Source organism: Aythya fuligula, chromosome 2 (genome assembly GCF_009819795.1).
Source record: "Aythya fuligula isolate bAytFul2 chromosome 2, bAytFul2.pri, whole genome shotgun sequence".
In the NCBI taxonomy this organism is placed as follows: Eukaryota; Metazoa; Chordata; class Aves; order Anseriformes; family Anatidae; genus Aythya; species Aythya fuligula.
The window spans coordinates 152,516,422-152,529,341 of record NC_045560.1 but is presented as its reverse complement, the minus strand read 5'-3'; the positions used below and the strand labels follow the sequence as shown (position 1 = coordinate 152,529,341).

The window sequence follows — 12,920 nt, the reverse complement described above, 5'->3', positions numbered from 1 at the left end:
TCTGCGTTAAAGATTAATTGTATCAGCTATGGAAAAAAATAAAAGAAAAACACAAAACATTCAAGTATTTTCAAGTATCAAACTATCAAAATGCACTGAGATTGAAATACTAGGAAGAAAAGAGAAAACAGTGTGGGAGGAGAGTTAAACATGGAGAAAGCAGTTTTAAGAATATTTATGTACTGCAGGTACTGGTTTGCTCTTCACAGTATTCTGACTTGGTCCTGAGGCAAATAAAATTACTGTCATGCTAGCTTAGACACTTCCTGTAATTTGTCTTTCTTCTGTCATCAGTTTCTGTGTAGTACCTTGCTTTTCATGCCTCTTTTTTTTATTCTCCTTTTTTATTATTATGCTTCTCTGACATGTATATGCTATTGTTTGTGTAAAGTAATTATGCCTTGTTGCATCTTCTTCAGCATTCCTCGCAGCATCTTCTGTAAGATCTTGTTGCCTTTGTTTTGTTCAGTTGTTTTTGTTTTTTAATATGTGTGCAATATAAAAAGCAGGAAGAGTTGAAACAGGCAAATACTGCAGCATGGGGAGAAAGTGATGCTAAATGTCTCTTTTTCCTAGTTTGTTCACCAACACAGTGTGCCTGGCATTGGGAGAAAATTCCTCTGACTGTTAGCTTCACAGAAGCTGTTTAAGGAAGGGGAGTGGTGATGGCCAAGAGCTGTTTTGTAAGCCAGTGTGATGCATTTGGCCCAAGTACTGTGCTCACCTGGCCATCAAGTTCTGAGGCCTCGAGCAGATGAGAAGCATTCAGTTTTGGCAGTGAGCACCAAGATCTGGTAGAGCTTTGTTACATTTCCTGCTCATGAAATAACATCAGTACAACTAAATGGACTAGAGTGTATTGTTGATTTCCGTATCACATCTGTCTCATTTGGGCTTGAACAATTTTAGAATGTCTGTGATCTTCATTTTGCACTACTAATGAACCTGTTTACAAAGCAGTTAAGAGTTCACACAGTCCCTTTTGAAATTAGTGGCAGTACTGCCATATAGATGGTGCTATATATCAATATAATTTCACTATCATCTGTTACTCTGTGTATGTTCATAGGATAAGGTAGTTGTGTCATTCAGAACGTCACTTTATGGGTGAGTGCATTCTAATCACCTGATAACATTGATGATGTTTTACCGTGTTGGTTGTGTTTGGCACTGCTTGGTTCATTAAATATTAACTTCATAGTGGCCCGTTGTTTTAAATAGCCAGAGGGTTGTCGGATTTGTTTGCATTGTTGGTTGTTTTATGGCTGTGTACAGCTACCCATGGAGTTATCTTGAAACACGTGCCTCAGAGAAGCAGAACTCTCTTCAGAGAACTGTATGTCATAATATACATAGATATTGCTGCCCTTTCTTAGCACAATTCATTTACATGAAGAGAAAGGCATTGTGTTTCCTGTGTAAGTGGCCTTATTTCATAATGAACCATAGCACAAACAAGAAAATTCTGTGATAATAGCAGACTACTTTTTCACTGGGTTTAAAAATAGTTATGGACCTGATTAATTCTTGATTTGTGGAATTTAAACAGTATTTGCAGTCAGAAAACTAACTACTTTGGAATTATTTTAGCTTCTTGTATATTCTCAAGTTGGCTAATAGGGGGATTAAGCAAACCTCAGGAAGTATGGATGTGACTCTGAAATGGAAGTGCTTGATTAGATTATGCAGCTGGCTCTAACAAAGCTAGATCCATCCCACTTGTTACTTTATTTCATAGAAAACAAACCCTCAAAGGCATTTAAAAGGCAGGCAGTCTGATAAAGCACAGAATAAATAACTTTTATTCATAGCAAAGGAAAACTTGCATGCTGAGAATGTGATGAAGGTATTACTACAACCTCGGTCTAAGTCCTTCAAAGTGCCTCTGTCATTGCCTGTGACAGGGGCACTCTGAAGAGCTCAAGCTGTGCTAGGGGGACCTTCTTTGGGACCCTGTGTTGTGACCTAGGAGAGCTCTGAAATATTCAATTTGCAAGAGAGGATTTCTTACAAGCCAGCTTTGAGAGTGATGGGCTTACACTGAAGGACTAGTGCTGTAACAAGCTCTCAGGGCAGTGACAGAAGTATGCTTAAACAGTCAACAACTAGTAACGTAAGCCCTGAAAGTCTGTGACACTGACCTGGACAAACAACTGTGAAAGGTTTGACTGCAGCTGTATGCATTCTGTGAGACGCTGGAGCTTGGCTCTGCTCAGAAGTGCAAGCTGTTACACTGCAAAGGACGCGTTGTGAAGATCATAGAGTCATGAGGATTGGGTTGGAAGGGGCCTTAAAGACCACCTAATTCCAACTCCCTGCCATGGGCAGGGACATCTCCCACCAGCCCAGGTTGCCTAAAGCCCCATCCAGCCTGGCCTTGAGCACTGCCAGGGATGGGGCATCCACAGCTTCTCTGAGCAGCCTGTGCCAGGGCCTCACCACTGTCTGAGGAAAAAAATTTCTTATATCTAATCTAAATCTGCTATGTTTTAGTTTAAAGCCATTCCCCCTTGTCCTATCACTGCACTCCCTGACCAAGTGTCCCTCCCCAGCTCTCCTGTAGCCCCCTTTAGTCCCTGGTAGGCTGCTGTAAGGTCTCCCTGGAGCCTTCTCTTCTCTAGGCTGAACAACCCCAGCTCCCTCAGCCTCTCTTCACAGGAGAGGCGCTCCAGCCCTTTCATCATCCTTGCGGCCCTCCTCTGGGCTTTTCTGGTATGTCCATGTCCTTCTTGTGCTAGAGGCCTCAGAGCTGAATGAGCTCTGAGATTACACCACCATCATGTGGAAATAATATGTTTCTTGGTGCCTGTAATGTCGTGTTGCTCCAGAAGAGTATAGCAAGAAAGTAAAGTTGTCACAATTACAGCATTAAAGTAGTATGTGGAGTGGATTTATCTTTTGTTATATAACTCTATGAGGCAAGGTGTATTTGTCCTCTTATTCTGGGCACAATCAGAAGAATTTTAAAAAGACCATCAATGCATAACTATAAATTAAATTTATGTTGATTATTTTTGTTGTTTTAGAATATATTTTTGAAACCAGTTACATAGCAAGTCTGAGGAATAGACCGAGATCTGTAAACATAAAGTTCACCTAACCCCTAAAGGATACTGTGCTTATACTTTTCTTACACCTGTCAAATTATTAACGTGATCATGCAACCCAGCCTCTGAGAAAGTACAAATATTGCTAAAGAGTTTAAGTAGAATTCATCTGTCGATTTTCATTTGAGTAATGTATTCATGTAGAAGTCCAAAATCATCAGTAGCAGGTTGGGGATAATAGATAACGTAATTTGAGAGATACTATTTCCTCAATTAACAGCTCTTTCTTGAGAGCATTTTGGCAGCATTGAATCTTCTTGAATCTCTTCCTCCAGAAACCAGCTAGTGGTCTCTGCTGTTCCACCTTCACTTGAGATTCTCAGGGCTCAAAATGGTGACTGCCCCAACCCTGTCTTAGCAAGATGCTCTACTTATACTACTCAAGGTGTTAATCCTTCAGAAGCTGCCGTCTCCAGTCCCTGGGCATGGTTTTCTCACAGGAGCAGGTGACTTTCTAACAGTGCAGGCAGAATTCTTGTTGTGTCATTGCCATATTAACTGCAGCAAGAGCTTTGTGTCCCATATCCTACTGTCAGGAAATTATTTATCGCTGTTTCAGCCAATGAGTTATTTCTTCCTTAGAGCTCTGTATGTGATACTGAATGCAAATACCTGCATAATGTTCCAAAACCCATTTACCATGAGAATTCTTCATTTTTTGCATTTCTTCTAAGAGAGAAGTCCATTTGTAAACGTATAACCGTAACATACAGACAATGCTAATCTCCTTGTCTTATTTTCCTTAATATTCAGAGATGCTCTGTGGTCGCAGGTGAGAAACTGGTAGAGTCCAGAATTCTTATTATCCTTTTACTTCAGATTTCTTTTTTATAACACAGAAGTCATTCTCTTTTTGGTACAGTAATCTCCTACGCTCTTCAATAAGTTATTTGTCTTCCTGAAATAACCAGTGAAATATCTGTTCTGTAGCTTCAAGTCATCTTTCCCAGTGAGTGGTTTGTAGATACACATCTCCCACAAGGTAGTACGTTATCTGGTTATCTGCCTAGTTGTCAAGACTTGCTAGACTTTCTTCACTCTATTTGTTATTTGATACTTCTCTCATATGTTAATCTGATCAGTGCAGAGGTGAGTAGGTGACCCATGTATTTGATAGAGTGTCTATCTGTTGTGTCAGCAGTTGCTTCTGGAAAGAGCACTCTCTTCAATTTATATCAGCAGCAAAGCTTATTTTAAATTGGGTAATTCTCCAATTAATGGAGAAAAGTCCTGCATTTTTGTGAGCCAGGTGCTTCTGGAATAACACTAAGATTACAATAGATATTACATTAAAATTGTATATAGATAGAATTGCATCAAAGCTTTCTAGTTCAACTTCTTGGACGGTGTTAACGCTTTTATAACATCGGTGACACTGATAAAAGCCAGAGGAGTCTGGAAGTCTTTAAATCAATATAGTAGAATAATGCTTTATTGGTAATATGTGAAATGCTGAATATTTATAAAACGTTAAAAATGTAGCCAATAAGTAATGGCATCTGTCATTGTTCATCTGCTCAATTCCAGGCCATTAAGCAGTATTACAAATTCACATACTGGTGGATGTCTTCAGAATAATGAGATCTGATCCTTAGGTTTCAGAAGGGTGGATTTGTGAAATCACTGAAAAAAACCTGAATATTCCTGCTTCTATCAAATAAGTTTTACTCTGTTATGTGACTTTATCTTTCAACTCCTGATTCCCTAAAGAGTCAGCCAGAAGATAATGCTTGCATTTATTGTGCATTTTCTCATGTGCTGTAACTTGGAACCCTACATTCATGAGGATTAATGACGTGCTTAGAATTCTTCCATATTTCTCCTTCAATTATTTCACTATAAATACCTTATTTTTTTTGTTAAAAAACAGAACCGTCAGTTATAACTTTGTTGAGAACTACGTATTACTGAATAATGGCTGCAGTGATTACACTAGTGGACTGATAATGCAATCTCTTTCTTTCTTGCTTGCTTAAGGATAAAAAGAGTTATTCCTGTCCTGTGTGCGAGAAGTCATTTTCTGAAGATCGACTTATAAAATCACACATCAAGACAAATCACCCTGGTAAGAAAAAATCAGGGAAAATTTCTCAGTCTTTCACAATAAAAGTATAAAGTTTAGAGTGAGCAGTGTAATGTGATTACATTGAAGGAAAACAAAAATCTATTATAATCTAACTATTGCATTTGCAGGTGTTAGAGTGAAGGAGTTATTGTTCTAGCTTGTGTGTTGTGTAGTAAATCAGGTAATTGTGCTAAGCAGTCTGTCATCACCTTGCAAAGAGTTAATGTCTATCCAAAATAGGTAGCAAAATAGGAAGGTGAATTCAAAATTAAGTATTGGGATGTCTGGAATTAGACCCCCAGACATTGTGTAACAGCACATGAGACATAACATTTGTATTGGCCATACATAAACTGACAGAAATGACTGTATTGCGCATTACTTTGTCTGTAAGTAGGTTGTTGTGATTGTAGGCTAATTCATGTGATGTCCCAAGGCTGAATCCAGGCATGCTCAGTTGGGATGTGGCTGGGCTAAACTCCAGGGGCAAGTGGATTCTTCAGAAGGGCTCAGACTAGAACCTGCCATCATATTCTACAGCCAGTATTAAGCAGGGTTGGACAAACATAGCTGGATCCAAGCTGACCACTAAAATTCATTCAAACTCTGTTTACACCTTGCTTTACAGTGCCCTGATTTTGTTCAAGTACAATGTCCATACTTTCCCTCTCAGTATTTGTGTGATGTTGGGTAGAAAGGCTCACTGCTGCTGTGGATGATGGAGAGATGACTGTATTGGGTAACATACGTTAATTAGTTCATTTTACAGTCATACTTACCACCCAATATAATTTGATATTAAGAAGAAAAATACCAGCCATACTCAAACTGAGTTTGGAAAGGAAAAATCCAATTAAAATATCTTTTTTTGTTTCTGAAATATAACGTAATGTGTAAAGCAGTAGTTTCTTATCTTCCTACTGCCACTAGATAGTGCTAGGCCCGTGTTTTTTAACATTTTCTTTTACTCTGAGTTCAGACTAGCTCCCACTTCAGCTGTCTTGTTTCCAAACCTCTTTATTTGGAGATCACTCTACAGCAGTATGATTGGCTTGTCATACATCCAGGAAATGTCCAGTGCACCAAACTGAGGTGAGGAAAGGTTTCTCTGCTGTGCTGTAGTCAGTGGGTATGCCACCCAGTAGGCATAGAAATTAAAGCTCAAGAGCTGTGCCTGTAAAGCTGTTGTGCTGTCTCATCCGGGAAATGTACAAGGTCTCGCTAAATAATGTAGTCTGCAAACTAGCAGTACTCTCTGTACTGTGCACGGCGCCCTGCTGTGCTAAACTCATGAATTTAAATACAATGAACAATTTATTTCATATCTGAATCCCTCTAAAAGCATAGCATAAATTTTTTGATCCGGCAAAGGGTTCTTTTAAAAAAAACTCTGGATTATAATAGAACTAAGGTTAAAAAAAAAAAAAAAAAAAAAAAGAAAAAAAAAAAAGCACAGCCTATTATCTTGTATCCTCATTTCTAATTCATATATGTGAACAGAACTTATCTAATAAATCTGGTATTTTCCTGCCTTATCTCCGTGGTGCTAAAGAAATACGTCTAAGTTATGTCTGTGCAGTAGTTATGCAACAACTATTTTAATATACGGAGCATCATTAATGCACAGATCTTTCCCCTGTGCACACTGTCCTTGTAATCAGGCGGAAATCCTTTATTCTTACAACCTATTTAATTACAAGCCAAGTAAATGTAAGGGATCTGTTGGTATAAACTGTCAAGTACTGCAATGGAATGAGTGCAATTGTTTTTAAAAATGTAAATGGAAAATAATAAAGATGGAAGAAAACAATGGATACTGTTAAAAGGAATTGAATTTTAAAATGGCACATCAAAAATTAATTTAAAATGAAGTCATTACATATTTATCATTAAAATGCTATTTCTGTAGCTCCCCTACTCTTCCTCTCTTAATAACATTCAGCACAAACACTCCCATCTCTTCCATTTTCATCAAGTAGAAAACATGTTATTAAGCAGTAATCCAGTACTCCTTCCTCTTCTAGGTTTACACAGAATAGGAGTTGAATTCCAGTCCCATGAAAGCAGTGGGACAAAAATCTATCTCTTTAGACTTTCGTAGAGCCAAACCAAAGAGAAGGGAGAGAGTTTGGCTTTATTGCCAAATGATTAGGGAGCTCAGCAGTGAAGGAGTCTTGGATTTTGGTCCCATGTCAGAAGTACCTGCCTTTTCACCCACTGTCTGATTTAACGTGAAATTTAATAGTCCTGAGATGTGAGAGGTATCAACATTCATAGATGCCTACTGAGCAGACACTAGCCTGAAGTCGTGAATCAAGGATCTAAGCCATGGAAGGTATGTCAGGGTTCAGACTTGTCTGTGATTTTTCTTGTTTGAGTGCTTTAAAACATAACCTTGCTCAGTCCACAGGCTTACGTATTTCCTTTTTGAGACTGTCTTCCTTGTACAAAATGAGTTCAGGCAGGATTTTTGTTTTCACTGTGGAAGCAGTTACTAGGACAGTAGTCATGGCAGTTCATATTTGGCAAAAATCTGTGCTTAGACTGTAAATTTCAAATTTTAATAATTTTTTTTTGTGTGTGTGTGTAGCATGATAAGTCATTTTCTGACACTAAGACTCTGTGTCTTAATGTTTAGATGGCATGAGAGAGTGTTATAGTTTCATTGAGTCACTTTGATTCATTTGAAATACATTGAAAAATTGGTTTTATTTTTAGAAGCATTTGGCAATGTTTTCTTTATGTGTATTTGGGATGTTTAAATTTAATCTTCCTTATTTCAAGCTTTTTCACAGTGACACCTAAAATATTAAATCATACAGAGTAGAAACATAGAGTTGTGTGTATTTAGCCTGAATAAAAGAAGGCTAGGAGAAGAATCTTAATTGCTGTCCTGAGCTATTTGATATAAGGGTAAGAAGGTGATAGAGCCAGAATCTTCTTGGAACCACACAGTGAAGGGACATGAGTTAAAACATCGAGATTCTGATCAGATATTAGGAGAGTAACTTTGACTGTGAAGGTGGACAAGCACTGGAATAGAGTGGTTGTAGATTGACTGTTCTTGAATATGTTCAGAACAGGATTGGATGTGACCCCAAGCAGTTTGGTTTACCTTTGATATTGGATCTCTTAAATTGGCCCTGTTTGGAGCAGGTGACCTTAGAGGTCTTCCAATCATATTTATTCCACAAGTCTCCTTCTGATATTCAGGCATTCTGGGGAGCATAGCAGTGACTGAAGTGAATGGAGTCTGGAGATCCTTGACATCTCTGGAAATCTGAGGTGAAATCTTGAATAAAGCCTTCTGAAAATACCAAAGAAAAAGGCACCAAATTGGTTTGTTGGGAAGGTTCATCGATGGAAAATAGTTTGTAAGCCAGTGGCACACTCAAACTGTTACTTGTTTTTATCAGGCAGTGGGGACATTGAGTACACAGATCAGGAGAGAAATGTAAAAATACACTAAAAACGTTAAAAGAAAAGGTCCTAAATTTGAAGTGCTGTGCTCTTTGCTTAGGTTTTATCTGAGTGATAGGAGGGAAAGTAAAGCTTTTAAAAATGTGAAGTGTATCAGGATCTAGCTCTTCAGTTTTAGTTATATAACAGAGAACAAATTCCCTGATGTCCTTCTGATTTTTATTATCTATTACTTTTCTCTCAGAGGTTTCAATGACTACAATTTCAGAGATTCTTGGCAGAAGAGTTCAGCTGAAAGGACTTATTGGAAAACGAGCTGTGAAATGTCCCTATTGTGATTTTTATTTTATGAAGAATGGCTCAGACCTTCAGCGTCACATTTGGGCTCATGAAGGTAAAACTCTGGTTTTAAGTTTTCGTCCATTTCAGTCTCATATTCTTCACAAGCTTCACTGGCATAAAAAGAAACTGAAATCCTGTTGTTTTGATGTGTACATACAATTTCTGAGTGTATTTTAATTACATCATCAGAGTGTGACAGCTAGCTGATGGGGACATAAACAGTGATGAAAAACCCATAAGGCAATGCTGATCATATATAGATGTATATGACTTAAGGAAAAAAATAGTAAGATGGTAGCACAAAGTTTTAAAATCCCTGGGACTTAGTCTTGTTTACCCAATCTAAGATTCTAACAGGTGGAAGACTGTTCATGTGCTTTTCAGCTAATAATCTATGCAACAGATTGCGTGTGGCCATTGAGCACTATTTTGGATTCTTCATCCATTCTTTTTCATAAAGCAGATAATGGGATTTGGTGCGCTTGAACTGGTATTTTGGTTCCAAAGTGTTTTTGTCCATGCAGATAGTTTTGATGTTTATACTAGAACTGTGTATTTGTTTGAAAGCCTTATCTGTGAGCTTACCTGCCTGAGTACCACAGTAGTGGTCTCCAATAGCTTTCACTCCATTAAAGAGCTGAGGTAATGCAAATTGTAAGCTCAGAATAATTGCTTGTGGATTCCGTAGATAGAGTTTATGCTGCCAAGAAAGCTTGCTACCCATCTCATCGTAACTAGCAGGAGAGAGAGGTGAAGAAACGTTTATTCCAAAATCAAAGCATGCAATCAAGTCTGCTTAAAAGTAGGCTATAATTCCTCCTGCTTGTAAATCTAGTTTTAAGATCATGAATATCAACCTAAAACTGCCAGAGCCTCACGAAACTGTTGAACTACTCCACTAGTTCTGATATATCCAACTTTTCTTTGAAGGATTTACTTTGTCCTTATACACCTTTGCTAGATGAGATACTGTCTGTCTCTCTCTTGTTACGTGGTTTGGATGGTTTGAAAGAAGTGAAATTCTAAGTGCTTGCATCTTAGACTGGATAAAAGATACCACTGTGTGAGCCACTAGCAAACTTGATGATAAATAACAATAAAACACAGCTTTGAACATTCAACCTGTGCTTATATATTAAGTACCTAATGAACCCATCCTAAAAGAAGAAGGACATTCTTTATTGCAGTAAATAGAGAATTAGACTTATCAGAAGACTTCTGGAGGGACATTTCATTGTCAGGTAGTCATGACTAGTCGTGACTAGTCGGTTAGGCAGACTAGATTCTACTTTTAAGTGAAGGATGAACATGTCAAGACCAAAATATTCATATTTGAGTCTAAACTCAGTACTGCCATTCAGTAGAGAAGTATTTCATTCTAAAAGGACCAGCCTAACACCCCAGTCTCTTAGTAAGTTAAATGATGCTCTCAAGAGCTCAGTATTATTTGCTTAGATTTAAATTTAATAAAGATTAAATTTCTTCTATCATAGAATGGGTTGGTTTGGAAGGGACCTTACAAAACATTTAATTCCAACCCCCCTGCCATAGGCAGGGACACCTCCCACCAGACCAGGTTGCCCAAAGCCCCATCCAGCCTGGCCTTGAACGCCTCCAGGGATGGGGCATCCACAGCTTCTCTGGGCAGCCTGTGCCAGTGCCTCACCGCCCTCAGAGTGAAGAATTTCTTCCTGGTGTCTAATCTAAACCTACCCTCATTTAGTTTAAAGCCATTCTTGTCCTATTGCTGCACTCCCTGACAAAGAATCCCTCCCCAGCTTTCCTGTAGCCCCCTTTAGGTAGTGTCAGGCCACTGTAAGCTCTACCTGGAGCCTTCTCTTCTCCAGGCTGAACAACCGCAACTCCCTCAGCCTGTCTTCATAGGAGAGGTGCTCTTGATCATCTTCATGACCCTCCTCTGGACTTGTTCTAATATGTCCATGTCCTTCTTGTGCTGGGGGCCTGGAGCAGAATGCAGGGCTCCAGGTGAGTCTCACAGGAGTGAAGTCGAGGGAACGATCCCCTCCCTTGCCCTGCTGGCCCCACTGCTTTTGCTTCAGTACTGGATACGGTTGGCTTTCTGGGCTGCAAGCGCACATTGCTGGCTCATGTCACCATCCCTGGAGGTCTTCAAGAAATGTGCAGATTTATAACTAAGCAGCATGGTATAGAAGTGGACTGTAGTAGTAGGTTAAAGGTTGGATTAGATGATCTTAGAGGTCTTTTTCCAATATGAATGATTCTATGATTCTGTTTTGAGCTTCTCATCAACCAACAGCCCCACACCCTTCTCCCTAGGGTGGCTCTCAATCCATTCTCTGCCCAGCCTGTATTTGTGCTTGGGATTGCCCTGGCCCAGATGCAGGACCTCACGCTTGGCCTTGTTGACCCTTATGAGGTTTGCACAGGCACACTACTTAAGCCTGACAGGGTCCTTCAGGATGGCACCCCTTGTCAACATCCAAAGTGTAAAATGTCAACATTCAAATTTTAAGCTGTTGACCTCATTGCTTATGTTGCTCATGCAGTCTGAAATGTCTCTATTTCTTTTTCAGGGCAATGTCTACCCTCTCATCAAAATGTATAGCTTGTTTCATAGCGTGCTTTTTCTCTTTAGGTGTCAAACCCTTCAAATGTTCTCTCTGCGAGTACGCCACTCGCAGCAAGAGTAACTTGAAAGCACACATGAATCGTCACAGCACTGAGAAAACGCACCTTTGTGATATGTGTGGGAAAAAGTTCAAATCAAAAGGCACTTTGAAGAGCCACAAACTCCTTCATACCGCTGATGGTAAGTGCATATTTAATAAACCCAAGTTTGTTTTAGGGCAATAAATACTGTCTGTACTATAGGACCTTATAAGCTTTCTTCATTTGAACACTGAGCGCTACTTTAAAAGTTTGTTTATTCCCAGGAGATACTTCTGTTCATGTCATAATTCAAAAAGTTTTCAAAATTAATTTCTGTGAAAGCTGACTGTCTCTGGAATTTTCTGAAAATTTTGTGATGGCTTTGCATCCTTCTGGATCCTTTCAGAGAACTGTTGATCTCAATATTTGAAAATACATTTGAAAATACAAATAATTCCATGGCTAGTTTTACTGTCTTCTGGGAGAATATTGGTAGGAGTTGCCAACTCCAGTAGCCCAAAAGAGGAAAGGCTACTGCAGCTCTGTGTTCCCAGGTCTAATGAGTGGCAAGTTTGGGCATATATTTCTAAGAGACACATGCACAGCATATGCATTTGCTCAGTGACTTTAATATTTTTGTTATAATAACAGAAAAAAATGACATGCAAATCCCAAAGGAAGCATTGTCCTTTATTTCAGAATTTGGGCCACAACAGTACTGCATTCCGCTGTGATTTTCAAACTGAACTAAATGATTTAGCAGGGGAAGTTGTGCTGACCTTCATTATGACTTTGTACCTTAATCTTTGTTACTCATGCAACCTTTTAAAACCTAATTCCACTCTTTATTGACCGTGTCATTTAAATTCTTTTTCATAAAATATTTGCCTGTTCACTAGCACTGTCCTTTCACATAAGCACACATGTTCCCTGTTACATCTTTAGAATTTATTTGAAGTTTTTGCTCCAATAATACTTATTTATTTTTATGTATACTTACATCAATGTATATATTACTAGCGGAAGAGACATTTCTGTTGACATTACAGTGGTACATACGTTAGGAAGCATATATAGTATTACAAAGTCAGTAAATCCTTTCTTATTCAGAAAGCACTTTCCAATATTTTCAAGTAACTTGGTCCGTGGCATGCAGATGTCGCACATATTGTATAAATCACATATGCAGGAATCAGCGGGTTCAGTTATTGAATCTTTCGCTGGTTCCTGGCAGGAGGAGAGAGCAAGCTGTATTTGAATAAAAACGGGAAGTTGGAGCACAATCAGACAAAGATCTCTTCCTATGGTGCCATAAAAAAAAAAAATCCCCACATGGAGTTTCATCTCAAAACCTT

The 12,920-nt window shown here is 38.8% G+C and overlaps 1 protein-coding gene across 1 annotated transcript in view; it reads left to right on the top strand.

Moving 5' to 3' along the window:
* ZFAT (zinc finger and AT-hook domain containing) overlaps positions 1 to 12,920 on the top strand; it is an 86,881-nt gene that overhangs the window by 43,910 nt on the left and 30,051 nt on the right. The window contains exons 8-10 of the mRNA XM_032182854.1: positions 5,085 to 5,172; positions 8,837 to 8,986; positions 11,552 to 11,725. Of these exons, the coding sequence (XP_032038745.1) occupies positions 5,085 to 5,172; positions 8,837 to 8,986; positions 11,552 to 11,725 (412 nt within the window). The remainder of the gene's footprint in view (positions 1 to 5,084; positions 5,173 to 8,836; positions 8,987 to 11,551; positions 11,726 to 12,920) is intronic.